Source organism: Danio rerio, chromosome 5 (assembly GCF_052040795.2).
Source record: "Danio rerio strain M-AB ecotype USA chromosome 5, GRCz13ab, whole genome shotgun sequence".
NCBI lineage: Eukaryota > Metazoa > Chordata > Actinopteri > Cypriniformes > Danionidae > Danio > Danio rerio.
In genome coordinates this window covers 8,688,304-8,707,894 of record NC_141025.1, presented here as the reverse complement: position 1 = coordinate 8,707,894, position 19,591 = coordinate 8,688,304, and the positions used below count along the sequence as shown (strand labels likewise).

At 35.8% G+C, this 19,591-nt stretch overlaps 1 protein-coding gene across 6 annotated transcripts in view; it reads left to right on the top strand.

Annotated features, from left to right (window-relative positions):
- egflam (EGF-like, fibronectin type III and laminin G domains) overlaps positions 1 to 19,591 on the top strand; it is a 69,781-nt gene extending 50,190 nt beyond the window's left edge. For 2 of the 6 annotated variants that reach the window (XM_087253113.2, XM_087253111.2), the window contains 8 exons: positions 1,105 to 1,221; positions 2,867 to 3,047; positions 7,291 to 7,314; positions 7,464 to 7,542; positions 10,627 to 10,770; positions 11,107 to 11,190; positions 11,316 to 11,419; positions 13,718 to 14,842. In XM_087253113.2, coding sequence (XP_087109239.1) covers positions 1,105 to 1,221; positions 2,867 to 3,047; positions 7,291 to 7,314; positions 7,464 to 7,542; positions 10,627 to 10,770; positions 11,107 to 11,190; positions 11,316 to 11,419; positions 13,718 to 13,869 — 885 coding nt within the window. In that variant the 3' untranslated portion in view covers positions 13,870 to 14,842. Of the gene's footprint in view, positions 1 to 1,104; positions 1,222 to 2,866; positions 3,048 to 7,290; positions 7,315 to 7,463; positions 7,543 to 10,626; positions 10,771 to 11,106; positions 11,191 to 11,315; positions 11,420 to 13,717; positions 14,843 to 15,100 lie in introns of those variants that run through there. The other 4 variants (XM_087253114.2, XM_087253112.2, XR_015490714.1 and 1 more) reach the window with 3 other exon arrangements.

The following is a 19,591-nucleotide window of genomic DNA, read 5'->3' as shown; positions in this document are numbered from 1 at the left end:
TAATAACTACACACTATGAATCATTTAATAAAACATTAGCAAAAATTTAATTCATTATCTGTTTAGCATTAACTCTACATTAATAGACACTAGTAAGCAGTTTATAACTACATCTATAAATGCTGTATAATGTTGTATAATGCGCTTAATGATTTTATTTTCATACTTTGTTAATGATTAATTTTTTAATGCTAAAATAAATATTGCATTATTTACAAACCAGTTATTTAATAATAGTTGGTGTTTATTAAAAATCATTCATAATGAGTTAGTAAATAATTACTAAACTATTCAAATTAACTTTTATATATCATGTGTTTCAGGCATATTGATCGTATTCACCGCCGACGAGTGGGCGCTGCCATTTGAATCTTTTTGGCTCGAGACTTCCGGTCTAATTCACTTCCATTCATTTTTACACATCAAAAACTGCTCATTACGCTGCTTGATGTTGCAATTTGATATTTTCTTGTTATATTATTCTACTTGGTCTGTATAGTCATGCAAACATTTGTTTGTAGAGCAAGTAGTTTGACCGTTTTCTGCCGTTTATTATTCCTAGTCATTTCTCCCATAGGCGACTGAATCGGAAGTTCTAAGACAATCGCGAAAACAGGCGCACTTCCGCATTTTAGAATAAGGTCAATAGTAATAGTTATGCACTTCCACATTTTAGAATAAGGTCAATAGTAATAGTTATTTTGTATGTTAATAAATGCTTTATTAACTCAACTTCGTTCAGTTTTGTGGCCTAAAGTGAGCACTATTTATGCTTTGTAAATCCCTTATAAATGACGGTTGTGTAGTTATAAGGTGTTGCTGAAAGAAATTCATTGCAGTTTAGGAACACATTTCTGAAACCCATTTTTTGGTGAACTGTCCCTTTAAATATGGCTTAAAGTAATTACTTCCAGTCTTTAGAATCACACGATCCTTCAGAAATCATTATTAAATGCTTTTTTCTTTTTATTCAGTGTACATTATTTGTTTTGGTTACACAAAAAAAGTATAATACAAGCGAGCCTATTTTTGGATATTTTGTATTGCATGCAATATTATGTAAAGCCACAAAGCATCACAACTATCCTCTCTTTCTCTTCTCAGGGTGCATTTACACAGATAAAGTGTAGTTCTCCTCTTTATATCGGAGGAGTCCCTAATTATGACATTACTAAGCCCAGCGCTGGCATCCTGAGACCCTACAGTGGATCTGTTCAGAAGGTAATACAGTTCACACACTATTTATTCATTCATTTTCCTTTGGCCTAGTTCCTTTATTCAGCAGGGGTTGCCATAGCGGAATGAACCGCCGACTAATCTAGCATATGTATTACATAGTGGTGTAACCAAGTACTGGAAAAAAACCCATACACACTCATTAACACACACACACACATACACTACAGCCAATTCAATTTATTCAGTTCACCTACAGTGCATGTGTTTGGACTGTGTGGGAAACCAAAGCACCCAGAGGAAACCCACGCCAACACGGGCAGAACATGCAGACTCCACACAGAAATGCCAACTGGCCCAGCAGGGACTCGAACCAGTGACCTTCTTGCTGTGAGGCGAACGTGCTACCCACTGAGCCCAGTTCACACACTTGGACTTTCAGTAGTGATTCTTAAACCGCACTGAACTGAGCTGAACTGAACTGAACTTAAACTCTGAAAACTAAAACTACACTGTTTCAATTCACTATGACATATATTATGTGAAGCTGCTTTGACACAATCTACATTGTAAAAGCACTATACAAATAAAGGTGAATTGAATTGAATTGAATTAAATTGAATTGAATAGATGCTCTAAAAACACAAACAGTCTAAAATCAGATAACAACTTCAGCTTAAAAACGCTGTAATGAGGGGTTTTGCATAGGCTAATTAAATCTAATTATAGGATTTTGAACAAAATAATTTCATTTTACTTGCATAAACATTCACATTCAGATGCATAAAGATTAATTTTTCTAATTAAAGTGGTTCATTATCAGACATAAATCACATTGTATATCAACAAAGTTCAATTCCTAAAGTGATTAGATATGGGGAAGAGTCTAAATATTATTTGAGCATATACAGTTGATGTCAGAATTATTCGCCCCTCTTTGATTTTTTTTTCTTTTTTTTTATATTTCCCAAATGGTGTTTAACAGAGCAAGGGAATTTTCACAATATGTCTGATAATATATTTTCTGAAAGTCTTATTTGTTTTATTTAAGCTAGAATAAAAGCAGTTTTTAATTTTTTAAACACCATTTTAAGCTCAAAATTATTAGCCCCTTTATGCTATATATTTTTTCAATCGTTTACAAAACAAACCATCCATATACAATAACTTACCTAATTACCCTAACCTGCCTAGTTAACCTAATTATTAACCTAGACTTTAAATGTCACTTTAAGCTGTATAGAAGTGTCTTGAAAAATATCTAGTCAAATATTATTTACTGTCATCATGGCAAAGATAAAATAAATCAGTTATTATAGATGAGTTATTAAATCTATTTTGTTTAGAAATGTGTGGAAAAAATCTTCTCTCTGTTAAACAGAAATTGGTTAAAAAATAAACAGGGCTAATAATTCAGGGGGGATAATGATTCTGACTTCAACTGTATATTATTTTTGACACTAATATAACTTCATCAATCAATTTTAAAAACTTTATCAATTCTGAGTGTGCCTCACCAGGTGAGTGGGCTTGACAAACCACATTAGAAAACACACTTTTTTCATCTCTCTGACACTTTCTTACTATCACTCCATATCTCTTAAAAAACAAACAAACAAACAAAAACATTGTATGACATTTTTAATCTTGAAACAGTATGCTCAATCTTAAACGTTTCCTCCTGGCTCAGATCACTCTAAATGATCGGGGTATAGAGCTGAATCCAGGCCAGGCCTTTGGTGTGAACGTGCTGAACGCGGCTCATCCGTGTGTGGACAACCCGTGTGCGAATGGAGGAACATGCAGGGCCAAGTGGGACGAATACGACTGCGACTGTGCTCTTGGGTATGATGGAAAACACTGTCAGAAGGGTGAGAAAATACACACAGACACACACACACACACACACACACACACACACACACACACACACACACACACACACTCACTCACACACACACACACACTCACACACTCACACACACATACAAACACATGTGTTCTTATATCCTGGTGGGGACTCTCATAGATGTAATGATGTTTATACTGTACAGCAGTGGTGCTCAACCCTGTTCCTGGAGATCGACCTTCCTGCAAAGTTCAGCTCCAGCCCTGATCAAACACACCTGAACCAATTAATTAGGACCTGAACAGCACTTGATAATAACAGGCAGGTGTGTTTGATATGGGTTGCAACTGAAACCTGCAGGGAGGTCGATCTCCAGGAACAGGGTTGGTCACACCTGCTGTACAGACTGTATGTTTTGTACCCCACCCCAACCCTACCCCAAAACCCAACCCTCACAGGAAACGTTGACATTTTCAAAATGCATCATTCTGTGTGATTTATAAGCATGTTTACATGTTGTGGCCTTAGTTTAGATCCCTGCATTGACACAAGTCTCCATTAGTCTGTTTGTAGTCAAGTTTAAGTCCCCACTGAGATATAAAACCAAGCATATGCACATTACATGCGCACATATACACCCATAAACAATAGGCACTGGAGATCTGCTGTGCATACTGCAGTTTAACCCTAATCCTGATCACATTTACAATATTTATCTTTGAAGAGTTCAGATGCAAAAGCCGCCAAACATCACTTCCACCAAAAATGAGATAATGACATTGAGTGAATGCTTTAGGTACGTTTAACAAATAGTTTTGCTTCAAATCATCTAAATTGCAGCGACCGCACATTCAGAAACAATAGTTTGCTTGCAATATCCTCTAAACACCACCTGCCTTTGACAGCAAAAGCCGCTATATTCAGAGAACCAATCAGAAGACGGGAATTTAATCACTTGTTTTTAATGTAGTAACAATGTAGGAGAATGTTTTATTCTGATTTCGATTTTAAAAGATGGAGTTTGAGGAATTAGAAGAGACTGTCTGACTTTCAGTGAACGGCAAATGAAAACCTCCCTTACCTCAAAACTCATTCAAATTATAAGAAAAAGAAAACACACTGTATGTAAGTGTAAGTTGCATTCATAAGGTTTTTTTGCGCAGCTGTGCTACTTTGAATGAGTCTGATTGACTATACAATAAATTGCAACTGCGCTTCACGAAAGGTGAAGTTAAGATGCCGTTCTTTTATCCCACATGAATGCTATGAGGATAAACAAGAGATAAAAAAGAGGCAAAGACCTTGAGTATGGTGAAAATTAATGAATGACAACTTCTAAAATTGTCTGAGAGATATCACTGTTTTGCACAGTAGACCTACCTTATTTGCTAATGTGAGCTATTTTTTAAAAGATAAATATAACGTATAAAACGGTTCATCATTTACAGTTCTTCATAATACCTATACGCCTGATAAACTTTTTATAGAAATGGACAATGCACAGATATTGATGTTTCACAATGTTTTACACTACATTATTTAAATCTAACAAGCTTAGTTTACAATGTCAATGTCAATTTAATTTAAATAGCACTATTATACACAACCAAAGGTTGACCAATGTGCTGAACAATACAAATCACAAAGAACAAGTATAACATTATAGCTAAAACAAACAATTCTCACTAATAGTTATAGCTAAAAACAAAGAATTCTCACTGATAAAATGCCAAATCAAAAAGGTAAGTTTTCAACCTAGATTTAAAAACAGACAGAGTTGATATAGACCTAATACAGAGAGGCAGAGGATTCCACTTGGCAGGACCAGCTACTGCTAAAGCCCGGTCACCCCTGCATTTCAGCCTCGACTGATGTATAATAGTCTCAGGTTAAATGACCGAAGAGACCGACCAGGCTGATGTTCAGTCAACAGGTCTGACAGGTAGGAAGGAGCCAGGCCATTTAGTGATTTAAAAACCAGGAGAAGAATTTTAAAAGTGACACGATACAATGTTTACATACTTCTATCACAATCCCGGTGCAAATGTTATTTGCTAGTTTTAGCTTGATGCAAGTGTTTTGCTGTTTTGTACCACGTTGTTTAAATAGCATATGCATTTGTGCTCATATGTGCGCCCATAGGCGTTCTGGTCTAAAAAGAAAGGCGTTCTGAGGCGGACCGCTGGCGCGTTGCTATTTTGAGAAACTATAATAGATTTTTCATTAGACCGAAACAAACCTGGTCTAAACTCCGGTGCAGAGTTGCGCCTCGCTTACACACTGCTTAATATACACAAAATGTAGAGCAATACGCAAATATCTTTACATATGAAAACATTCAAATATTAAGGATATATATAGGATATAATAAGAATATATATAGGATATAAATATAAAGGATTAAAATATTATAAAACATTATTTTCTGGCCTACATAAATATGAAAAACCACTGCTTTTATGCCTTTATGCTTTTTCAGTTCATTCATTACAATTTGCTTTTGTATAATGTTATTATTATTAGCAGTATTATTTATTATATTCATATTTATATTTGTTTTATTAAAACAAGCTTAGATTTGCCCACCTGTCAGGTTTTAGACCATATGGGGCACAGCATGTGTTTTAGGATATAACTCAGGTTTTTGACCACACTTCGTTATTATTGTTCATTTATTTGTTTGCTGGAAATTAGAACTGAATTTAGAAATAGTTTTAAAACAAATATTTGCTTAACAAACGAAATTAATTATTTATAGCCTTATGGATGTCTGTGCACAAAGGTGTCCCTATCCGAGAGCGAATGTGAAAGTAGTTCAATTATCTCTCATTCTTGCACAGTAGATCCTCTGTTTAACTGTTTTCTGTTAAAAAACTGTGAACTGTTTGCTTGTGAAATGCTCAGTTTTTCCACTTACACTTACTTTGCGTCCTGTAAATAGAGAATGCGCTCTTGGCGCGACGCAGCTGGCTCTTAAAGGAAATGGGAGATGAGACTCTGATTGGTTTGTTTTCAAAACACACCTATAACTCATTAAGAAAATAAACTCAACCCTTATAGACCAAGCGCCACGGCGCAAAGCGGATTTTCCCGTCCTTAAATTAGCAAATATGGAATCTGACACGCCCTGAATGCGTTTGCGGCCTGCGCTTTCCGTTTTGCGCATGGACCGTCAAAATAGAGCCCTAAATTTCAAACATCAGAAATGACAACAGATTGTTAAGATTTAATTATTGTCAGCTTTAATGTTATTGATTAATGCACTTATTTTACAGATTCCATTCATTCATTTTCCTTCTGCTTTGTCCCTGGTTTACCACAGCGGAATGAACCGCCAACTTAAAATAATTTCTAATTCCATCTTTAGTGATTTTCAACTAATCACACTATCTTGTCTCAATAGGTGGATTTAGAGTTTTTTTTTTTTTTTTTTCAAAAAAATTACAAGTGGATTTAGCTGGTTTGAATGCAAAAGAAAATTTACCTTGTTAAAAACCAAACAATAGTCTGAAGTGACTTTTTTAAAAAAAAAAAAAGTTATTTTATTTACCAGCTAATAACCTTATCATTACATATAAAATGAAACTTCTCAACCTAATCAGAGGAGCCTGATAGAAAATGCTCATTTACAAAAAAAGAGGTCTGATGGATTTAGAGGTTTTTGCATCTGAACTCTTCGTTTATTCATTTACGAAATAAAGTAGTTACTGTTCAGTACTTCTAGTATTCCACTGCAAAAGTAGTTTGTTTTAGGGAGACTTTTATTTTATGAAAATGTACAATATGGATGCTCTCAGGTTGTTGTGTTTTTTTTTTTTTTTTACATAAATGTTCAATCAAAAACTGAAATATTTAATTATGAACACTGGAAAACAAAAATTAAGAACTAAATAAAATATTTAAAACAAATATAAGCAGTTAAAATCCAGCCTGGTCTGCAAACTGCAAACTATTTTTTATTATTTCATTACTGTGTACACAAACTTAATAAAGCAATGCTAATCTCGAATTCCCATAATTCATACACACTTGTTAGCTCTGTCATTGTATACTGTTTTGCATGTCTTTAGTAGCCTATGTGCGTTTGATACTGAACTCTGCAGATCTCCAGAAGTAAGACACGCTCCCTCAGTAGTAAGCAAACAGTATTTTGTAAGTGCTTTTAGTCTGAGATGTTGCTCTGATATTCTTTGCAGACTTATTCCATAACACTACCAAACCTTTCCTAAGCTTATTTTATTTTGTTTTGTGCTCTCGCTGTGCAGAATGTGGGAATTATTGCTTAAACAGTAAGTGCTGGAGGCTGAATGTTTTTTTTTTTTGTTTGTTTGTTTTTTAGAGCAACTTTTTTTTATATATACAGTATATATTATGTTTATGATGATGTGTGCTGCCATCTAATGGAGGTTAAAGCACTGTTTACCTTCTGCCATATTAGCGGTAACTGAATCCATTGAGATCCCTCAGTTCACCGGACGCAGCTATCTGACATATGACAACAGAGATATCCTCAAGAGGTACTGGACTTTTGCTTTTACCCACACGAAAAAATACTGTAGTAATTTATACTAATGGGCCCTTTTCACAAACCTGTTATGACGTGTTTAACAGTCATCATAAATCCTTAAGTTTTTAATATTTAGATTAAAAAATCATGCATAATCATTATAATGCACATATGAACGTATTCAATCATCTTTGCATCAAATTACAAAAAACAAATTACAGCTTATGTGAGATGTTTCCAATGCCGCGTCTATGGGGCTTAGAGTAAATTTGACATTATTCTCTCTTCTGTCTGCCGTTATCAGTCCCACACTATTTTTTTCCTTTTTCTGAAAATCTTGATAACACCATCTTGGAGTTTTTCTTTTATTATTAAGCATAGGGGATTGTAAAAAATGATTTGTTGTACTCTCCCATTACACAAGTTTACCCAGCTATGACGACTTCCACTACAGAGAAACCCGGAAATGTCAAAAGGGACCATTACTGTTGTGTTTTTGAACACTATAGTGAAGTACATGAATTACAGCTCTATTAATATAAACAAATTACCCAAAACTGTAATATGTTTACTACAACTGTATAAGTTATACAACAATACAGTTTACTTTAGTAAAAATTGAAGTATGTTACAAAAACTTTAGTTTATTAATTCTCTATAGATAATACTACAGTATGCTGCAGCATTCATTAACAAACTGTTGTAAAGACTGTAATATATAAAGTCAAAAATACTGTACTAATTTTAAATTTTTCACTAGGATATGCTTTACAATTTATATATATATATATATATATATATATATATATATATATATATATATATATATATATATATATATATATATATATATGGACTTTATATATATATATATATATATATATATATATATATATATATGTATATATGTATATATATATATATATATATATATATATATATATATATATATATATATATGTGTATATATATATATATATATATATATATATATATATATATATATATAGTCCATATATATATATATATATATATATATATATATATATATATATATATATATATATATATATATATATATATGTATATATATATATATATATATATATATGTATATATATATATATATATATATATATATGTATATATATATATATATATATATATATATGTATATATATATATATATATATATATATATATATATATATATATATATATATATATATATATATATATATGTCTGTAAGAGAAACAAACCTGACTTTTCTAGTTGATCATTGGTAGAAATAGCAGAAGGTAGAATGTTCTGCTGAATCATCTGTTGAGCTGCATCCCAATCATCATAAATACTGCAGAAGACTTACTGGAACCTGCCTGGACTCAAGATTCTGAAAGAAATTAGTCAAGTTTGGTAAAGGAAAAATCATGGTTTGGGGTTACATTCAGTATGGGGGTGTGTGAGAGATCTGCAGACTGGATGGCAACATCAACAGCCTGAGGTTTTCCAGACATTTGTGCTGCCCATTACATTACACACCACCGGAGAGGGCAAATTCTCCAGCAGGATAGCGCTCCTTCTCATACTTCAGCCTCCACATCAAGGTTCCTGAAAGCAAAAAAGGTCAAGGTGCTCCAGGATTGGCCAGCCTAGTCACCAGAAACGAACATTATTGAGCTTGTCTGGGGTAAGGAGAGGAGGAGGCATTGAAGATGAATCCAAAGACTCTTAATGAACTCTTGGAGTCCTGCAAGAACGCTTTCCTTGCCATTCCAGATGACTTTATTAATCAGTGATTTGAGTCATTGTCAGAGATGTATGGATGCAGTCCTCCAAGCTCATGATGGAGTCAGACACAATATTCATTCTGTCTCCTCTGCAGCAGGACTTTATATTCTATACTGGACATTATTTCTGTTAAGTGACAAGACTTTTGTCTAAGCAAAGTCAGACCTTTCTGTCCTAATGAAATCATGAAAAATCAAGGCATGATCATGTTTTATTGTGGTAAAATGAGTGTAATCTAGAGGCCTTTAACTTTCATATAAGCCACTTCTAATACCAAATGATCAACTAGAAGTCAAGTTATTATTTGTTGTTCCTAAAACTTGGATAGGTGACAATCCATATATATGTATGTATGCATGTTTGTATATATTTACAATGCTTTATAGTTAAAGACCCTATATTAAGAATTTTTATTTAATGTTTAAAAATACTTTAAATTGTATAATTATAAGATTTTAAATTCAATCCAGTTTAGCATTAGAACATCTTTTTTCAGTTTAGAAACAAATTTGTAAATTATTAAATGAAATAATAAAGTAAAAAAGTGAATAATAAAACAAAAACTCTTTATATATTGTTTTTATTGTATTTAATAATTTATTAACTATTTTATTACAAATAACTGCATAATCCCGGGCACCATTATGAGAAATTTCATCTTGACCACAATTATTGTTACACAATATTGTTATAATTAAAAATAAGATCAATAAATAAGATCAGACCTATTAGAGGATACAACTATTTATCATAATTAGTTCCTAAGTGTTTTTGCTATGATGACAGTAAATAATATTTGACTAGATATTTTTTAAGACACTTCTGTACAGCTTAAAGGGACATTTAAAGACTTAACCAGGTTAATTAGGTTAACTAGGCAGGTTAGGGTAATTAGGAAAGTTATTGTATAATGATGATTTGTTCTGTTGACTATCAAAAAAAAAATTGCTTAAATAGGCTAATAATATTATTATATAATATTTAATTAAACTTTTATTATATCCAAAAATAAAACAAGTAAGACTTTTTCCAGAAGAAAAAAATATTATCAGACATACTGTGAAAAGTTCCTTGCTCTGTTAAACAGCATTTGGGAAATATTTAAAAAAAGAAAAATCATAAAAATCAAAGGGGGGCTAATAATTCTAACTTCAACTGTATATAAACACTAAACATTGATTAACAACTTTGCCACAGTAGGTGTTTTTAAAAATCATCAGTTTTTAGTTCCATAACCTTTTTTTTTTTTTGTAGTCAGTACTTCATACGAACATTTATAAATACTAATGGTGAACGTTTCTGCAGGATTTCGGGTTCCAGAACAAACTTGTTTATGCGTTTTAAAAGCACGTCCAAAGATGGACTTTTATTATGGCGTGGAGAGAGTCCGATGAGAGCCAACAGTGATTACCTGTCTTTGGGTCTTCAAGACGGATCGCTTATTTTCAGGTAAACAACAGCTCTTGTCTACACACAAAAAAAAACATGCGCGCACACTAAACACTACTATTTAGCTAAAAACGGGAACGGTTGTGTTTCTCCTTGGATGATTCAGGAAACAATCCTTGATTATTGAGAAGACTTTTAGCATCAAACTTGTCTTTTTTCAAAATGTTGATTTCTGACTTATTGCAGGCAAACCAAAATCAAGCGTGACCCTGACACATCGAGAAAAAAATAAATAGTTTAGCCAAAGTTTCAAGCACACACATATAACTTGAGGGTAAAGTCAGGATACTTTTATGCATTTTTGCAAATGCTGCATGTCTTCTGTTCTCTCTGCAGTTATAATCTGGGTAGTGGAGCTGCTACTGTGGTCATCAATGGTACATTTAGTGATGGCAAATGGCACAGAGTGAAGGCTGTGAGGTCAGACTCATTTTTTTTCAGCATGTACTTTCATATAGACTCCCACATGTAGATGCATTTGATGAAATCTGCTGCATGTAAACAGACTGTAGACTTCTGAATTTATCCAAGCCTTCTGTTTTAAGGGATGGACAGTCTGGTAAACTCACTGTCGATGACTACGGAGCTCAAACCGGCCGTTCTCCTGGTAAAATGAGACAGCTGAACATCAACGGTGACCTATACATTGGTAAGAATCAACATAGTTATGGTGTTAATAATCAATAATTATGACATTGCAATGAGCAAATTAGGAATGAGCACATGCCATTCAAAACTCCTTTTATTTCTATATATTATTATCCAGCAAAGATGCATTGAATTTAACAATGACAGTAAAGACTTCTGTATTGTGGAAAAAAGGGGTTTAAATAAAATGCTTTTCTTTCACAATTTCTTATAAAGAATTCTATAAATATGTTTCTAAACTGTTTTTATTTAATAATAAGAACTGATCCTTTAGCTTTACATTTTCTAATTCATTTTAGATTGATTTCTGAATGCTCGTCTGACTCTGAAGACTGGAATAAAAATAGTCAGCCTTGCATCACAGTAATACATTTCATTTAAAACTATTTTCAAATAGAAACCAGTTCTATTATATTGTTTTACTTTTTCACAGTGATATTCTTTTTACTATATATTTGGTTAAATACAGCCTTGATAAATAAAAAATAAATAAAATAAATAAAAAAGCCTGTTTTCACCATATAAGAAAAAACTTATAACATTTTTAACTTACTGGACCAAAAATTATAATTTTTTTATTTTATTCTTTTTGACTTTTAAATCATCATTTTGATTTCGTAAGTCTTCATTTCAACTTTTAATCAGAATTTCAACTTTATATTTTTTATTTAAAGTCATAATTTGCACTATTATTCTCATAGTTATGACTTACTAATTTAGACTTTTTGTCATAATTTAGACTTTTGTCATGTTGTTTTCTTATATGGCTGTAATGGACCGTCACCCATAAGAGACCTTTTGCACAGTACACTTTCAGAAAAAAAGGGAAACAGTGGTACAAATAATGTTCCTTAAGGAACAGTTTTGTACCGTTGTAAAAGTTGTACCTTATATGGTACAGAAAAGACCTCTTATGATACTGTATCTTTGTACCTTATATGGTACAACTGAAATGAAGGTACACAATTGTTCTCATAAAAAAGGTGCAGAAGTGTTGGACAACTCCTTCTTTATTACAATATCTATGATAATTAATATTACTGTAAAGGCAAAGTGATTTTATTAATAATTTCCATATTAAAACATGAATCATCATTTAAAAGCATATGTTTAAAAAACTCATAAACTTTAATTAAGTTCTATAAAACAAAACAATTAGTAAAACATATCTATAGGTATTGTTACTAAACTTTTAAGGCATTTTTAATAAACATTTGGCGAGCCTTTTCTGTTAAATGCAGTTTCATTATTGATATCTGCACCTTTCGGCGTTTGCTTTCCACTACACATGTGAGCTGGCAATAGTCCTGCATATGCAAAGTGTTCATGCAGACATTTTTACTATTGTTAAACTAATCAAACATTATACAAATCTCATTACAATACTTTTGCATAACTGTAGTTCTATTTTAATCAATTAAATTGACTTTAAGTGATTAAAAAGGTATTGTGTGAAAATTGGAGAAAATAATGTTTAACACTGTACATGGGAGAATGTGTTTTTGTGAAGTGTTGTGAAATGTTCAGCAAAAAATAGATCTTTTGATTGATGTTAAAGCGTTTTTAATTCTTTATTGTAAATGGAAAAGCTGCATTTACACAAAAACTTTTTTAAAAAATTGTTTAAAATGAATTTGATGTGTTATATTTACTGAAAATAAATAGACGCATTTTGAATATAGCAAAATGCCTTTAAATATTTTTTAAATTGATAAATTCTTGAAGGAACTCATTTGACACTGTTAAGGTACAAAGTGTTTTGTCACTGTAGTGGTACCTTCATGGACATACCTGCCAGCACTCCATTTTTTCCTGGGAGTGTCCCGTATTCCAGACACATCTCCCACCCATCTCCTATAGTTCTGTCTCCCAGAAATCTCCCAAAATTCCACCTGCCCCTGCCCTCCCCCAGGGCACCCAACCATCTTCTCCCCGCTCCTCAGTTCGCGCGCACCTTTCCCTCACTCTTCTCTTCGCGTGCACAACTACCTCTACCGTCTACCTTTGATGAAGGTACAATATTGTATCTGAAGGTTTTAAAAACCAAGGGTACATTTTGGTTTCCCGTGGTACAAATCATGTTCTTAAAGGTACAAACTGCAATGGTACAGATTTGTTTCTTAACGTACAATTCTGTTTCATAAAAAGGTACTGCCCCAGTGACAAGGGTTTGTACCTTCTTTGGTACAACATTGTACAGTTTTCTTCTAGGAGTGTATTATATGTTTAGTTTTTTTTTTTTTTTAGATCTGCTTATGGTTTTGAATTTAGATGGCAAAGCTTGACTCTGTTTCTCCAGGTGGGATGAAGGAGATCGCGCTCCACACTAACAGGCAGTACATGCGAGGTTTGGTGGGATGCATTTCTCATTTCACTTTGGCCACAGACTACCACCTGTCTCTAGTGGACGATGCAGTCGACGGCAAGAACATCAACACCTGCACCAACTGAACAGCTCAAATCAACAACAATAACACCTGCACTTACATCTACACCTGCACCCACTGAACTCCTTAAAACACCAAAAATAACACCTGCACTTACATCTACAGCTGCACCAACTGAACTTCCTAAAACACCAACAACAACACCTGCACTTACATCTACACCTGCAGCAACTGAACTACTCAAATCACCAACAACACCACGTGCATTTACATCTACACCTGCACAAACTGAACATCTAGAAACACCAACAATAACACCTGCACTTACATCTACAGCTGCACCAACTGAACAGGTCAAATCTACAACAATAACACCTGCACTTACATCTACACCTGCACCAACTGAACATCTTAACATCAACAATAACACCTGCACTTACATCTACAGCTGCACCCACTGAACTTCCTAAAACACTAACAACAACACCTGCACTTACATCTACACCTGCACCAACTGAACAGGTCAAATCAACAACAATATCACCTGCACTTACATCTACACCTGCACCAACTAAACTACTCAAATCACCAACAACACCACATGCACTTACATCTACACCTGCACCAACTGAACATCTGAAAACACCAACAATAACACCTGCACTTACATCTACACCTGCACCAACTGAACATCTGAAAACACCAACAACAACACCTGCACTTACATCTACAGCTGCACCAACTGAACATCTTAACATCAACAATAACACCTGCACTTACATCTACACCTGCACCAACTGAACATCTGAAAACACCAACAACAACACCTGCACTTACATCTACAGCTGCACCAACTGAACATCTTAACATCAACAATAACACCTGCACTTACATCTACACCTGCACCAACTGAACATCTTAAACACCAACAACAACACCTGCACTTACATCTACACCTGCACCAACTGAACAGGTCAAATCAACAACAATATCACCTGCACTTACATCTACACCTGCACCAACTGAACATCTGGAAACACCAACAAAACACCTGCACTTACATCTACACCTGCACCAACTGAACATCTTAACATCAACAATAACACCTGCACTTACATCTACACCTGCACCAACTGAACTTCCTAAAACACCAACAACAACACCTGCACTTACATCTACACCTGCAGCAACTGAACTACTCAAATCACCAACAACACCACGTGCATTTACATCTACACCTGCACAAACTGAACATCTAGAAACACCAACAATAACACCTGCACTTACATCTACAGCTGCACCAACTGAACAGGTCAAATCTACAACAATAACACCTGCACTTACATCTACACCTGCACCAACTGAACATCTTAACATCAACAATAACACCTGCACTTACATCTACAGCTGCACCCACTGAACTTCCTAAAACACTAACAACAACACCTGCACTTACATCTACACCTGCACCAACTGAACAGGTCAAATCAACAACAATATCACCTGCACTTACATCTACACCTGCACCAACTAAACTACTCAAATCACCAACAACACCACATGCACTTACATCTACACCTGCACCAACTGAACATCTGAAAACACCAACAATAACACCTGCACTTACATCTACACCTGCACCAACTGAACATCTGAAAACACCAACAACAACACCTGCACTTACATCTACAGCTGCACCAACTGAACATCTTAACATCAACAATAACACCTGCACTTACATCTACACCTGCACCAACTGAACATCTGAAAACACCAACAACAACACCTGCACTTACATCTACAGCTGCACCAACTGAACATCTTAACATCAACAATAACACCTGCACTTACATCTACACCTGCACCAACTGAACATCTTAAACACCAACAACAACACCTGCACTTACATCTACACCTGCACCAACTGAACAGGTCAAATCAACAACAATATCACCTGCACTTACATCTACACCTGCACCAACTGAACATCTGGAAACACCAACAAAACACCTGCACTTACATCTACACCTGCACCAACTGAACATCTTAACATCAACAATAACACCTGCACTTACATCTACACCTGCACCAACTGAACATCTTAAACACCAACTATAACACCTGCACCAACTGAACATCTCAACATCAACACCTGCACCAACTAAACACATCAAAAACACCAATACCGGCTGAACATCTTAAAAACACCAACAACAACAACAACAACACCTGCACTAAAACACCAATACCAAAAACACCAAAATCAACACCTGCACCAAATGTATACCTTGAAAACATCAACATCTACACCTGCACCTGAGAGCTCAAAAACAAAACACTTATGTGTACTCTTCAAAAATATTTTGAAATTATATTGAGCTAAGAAGCTACATAAATACCTGCTATATCAGTGAATATATGATCAATTCAACAATAACATAATAAAAGACCCAAATGTTAAACAGAGTCTGATGATAAGCATTTATATGGAAGCATTCTACAGCAAAAGACAAAATTATTACTGAAATTTAAATTATTTTTTTAATATTTTCAAAGTGATGTTTAACTGAGGGAGGAAATGTTTAACAGTTGTTGTAGATCAGTATTATTAAAAATATATATATTTTCTGCTACAGAACACACCACTGTTCAATGACTTGCCTAATTACTTAACTTTCATTCATTTTTATTTGCTTATTCGGGGCCGGGTCACAAGGGAGCAGTCTTAGGAGAGAACCTCAGACTTCCCTCTACCCAGACACTTCCTCCAGCTCCTCCTGGGGGATTCCGAGGCATTCCTCGGTCAGCCAAGAGTCATAGTCCCTGCAGTGTGTCCTGGGTCTACCCCGAAGCCTTCTCCCGGTGGGACACGCCTGAAACACCTCCCCAGGTACTCATCCAGAAGACATCTGTAACAAATGCCCGAGCCCCCTTGGCTGCGGCTCTACTCTAAGCTCCTCTCAGGTGAAAGAGCTGATCACCCTATTTATAAGGGTACGCCCTGCCACCCTTCATAGGAAACTTTTTTCCGCCACTTGTATCCGAGATCTTGCCCTTGCGGTCATGACCCAAAACTTATGTCCAGAAGTGAGAGTAGGAATGTAGATTGATCTGTAAATCGAGAGCTTTGCCTTTCAGCTCAGCTCCTTCTTTACCACAACGGACCATTATATCGACCCATTACTGCTGCCACTGTACCAATCCACCTGTCAATCTCTCGACCTTAGCTTGGGTGATGGGTGAGTCCACCCCTGCATCCCCAGTCTCTGCTTCTTTAATGAAAGACGTGTCAGTGGGGTTAAGGAGATCCTCAAAGTTTTCCTTCCACTGTCTGACAACATCCCCAGTCGAGGTCAACAGCTCCCCAGTTCCTCTGTAACAGTGTCAGTGGAAGTGCTTTTCCCTTCTGAGGTGCCAGATGGTTTACCAGAATCTCTTTGGAGCTGACCTGTAATCTTCCCCCACGGTCCCCCCGAACTCTTTCCAGGCCAGAGTTTTTGCTTCCACAACCACCCGGGCTGCAGCACGCTTGGCCTGTCGGTGCCCATCAGCTGCCTTGGGAGTCCTACAAGCCATTCAAGCCCTGTAGAACTCCTTCTTTAGCTTGATGTTGTCCCTTACTTCTGGTGTCCACAGCTTGGTTAGTGGATTGCCGCCTCGACAGGCCTCACAGACCTTACAGCACCTCACAGCCGCGTCAGCAATAGAGTCGGAGAACATGGACCACTCAGTCTCAATGTCTCCAGCCTCCCTTGGGATCTGGTAAAAACTCTTCTGGAGGTGAGGATTGAAAATCCGTCTGACTTGAGATTCAGCCAGACATTCCTCTTGGACCCTCACAATACGTTTGGGCCTGCCAGGTCTGTCCAGTTTTACCCCCTGCCAATGGATCCAACTCACCACCAGGTGGTGATCAGTTAACAGCTTCTATCCCTCTCTTTACCCAGGTGTCCAAGACATATGAATAGAGATCAGACGATAGAACCTAAAAGTCGATCATTGACCTCCGTCGTAGGGTGTCCAGGTGCCATGTGCACTGATGGACACCCTTATGCTCGAACATCGTGTTTGTTATGGACAAACTGTGATTAGCACAGAAGTCCAATAACCGAACACCACTCTTATTCAGATCAGGGAGACTGTTCCTTCCAATCACGCCTCTCCAGCTATCACTGTCATTACCCACGTGGGCGTTGAAGACCCCCAGTAGAACAACGGAGTACTTAGTCTGAGCACCTTAAAGCACCTCTCCCAAGGCCTCCATGAAGGCCAGGTACTTGCCTTTGTTCGGTCCGTAGGCACAAACCACCGTGAGAGACCTTCCCCTGACCTGAAGGTGCAGAGAGGTGACCCTCTCGTTCAGCGGGGAAAAACTCCAACATGGCAGCTAAGTTGGGGAGCTAGAAGCAAGCCCACACCACCTCACTGCCTCTGACCACGGGCAATTCCAGAGTAGAAGAAGTTCCAGAGGCCTACCTATGCGTGGAGGTGAGCCTAACTATCTCTACTCAGTACTGTTCCACCTCCTGCACAAGCTTAGACTCTTTCCTGCCCAGTAACGCAGCATTCCATGTCCCAAGAGCCAGTTTTTGTGCCCGACGATTGGGTTTTTGTGGTTCTAACCTTTGACCACCAAACATTTCACAATTTACTGGCCCCGTACGGTTCCCCCTGCAGGTGGTGGGCCTGCAGGAGGATGGTCTCGTGTCGCTCTTTCAGGTTGAGCCCGGCCAGGTTCCGTGGGATAAACCGGGCCACCAGGTGCTCGCCTTTAAACCTTAACTGACCTTGTTAACCTGTTTAACTTAGTCAAGCCATTAAATTGATCTTTAAGCTGGTGTTTTGCAAAATACCTAGTAAAATAGTATGTACTGTCATCATGACAAAGACAAAAGAAATTAGTTATCAAAAGGGTTAGGTTTAAAAAGAAGTTCACTGTTAAACAGCACTGGAAAACATTTTTAAAATAGTTTAAAGAAATGTCACAATAGTACTGATTACAGTGACTAAACACTTGTCTTGTAAATTTTCTATTGTACGTCTGCAATATTAACCAAAAGTTTAGAAATTTAACCAAGCCACAGTGAATGTTGGCATATTTCTTATCAGCGAGCCTGCAGATTAAGACGGGATGAGCTCAGAGGTTATTTGTTCCGTATGCAAGATTTGTTTTATAATCTAATCTATTGCATATCATCATTGCTGTTTGTTTTTAAGTCTAAATCTCTCTGCACTTACAGTATGAGTTACAAATGATGTTCAGCTGTTGCATTTTTCTCTTCAAGGGCAATGGTCAGGGAGAACTGTATTTATGTTTATTGATTTTTTATATCGTTAATTTTTTATTCAGTATATAGACAGTTGAATTCATACTGTAGATGATGAGTAGAGCTTTTGAGAAATGTTTCTGTCAGGCTGTCTGTATGTTATAGCATAGCAAACGTCTCTGTTTTCTGAGGTAATCTTTGCACTGTTGAGTTTTGGGCTGCTTGTGCTGAAAGGACAAAGTGATGTGGTTTTTCTTTTGTATCAGAGGTTTCACTTTCAACGTCTCTGCCTCTCTTTTCCTTCTAGCTTTACAAACTTTTATGAATCCCAAAGACTTTTATAGCTGAGTACTATAGCTCTTTATTTATTTATTTTTTCTTTTGTGTAAGTTAATGGAAAGCATCTCTTAATGTTTCTGCCTTGATGATGTTTAAAATGCCTATCATTTTGCCATCAAAAATGTGACTTACTGATTTTATTCATGAAATAAAACAAATGTCAGACACTGAATTTTACAA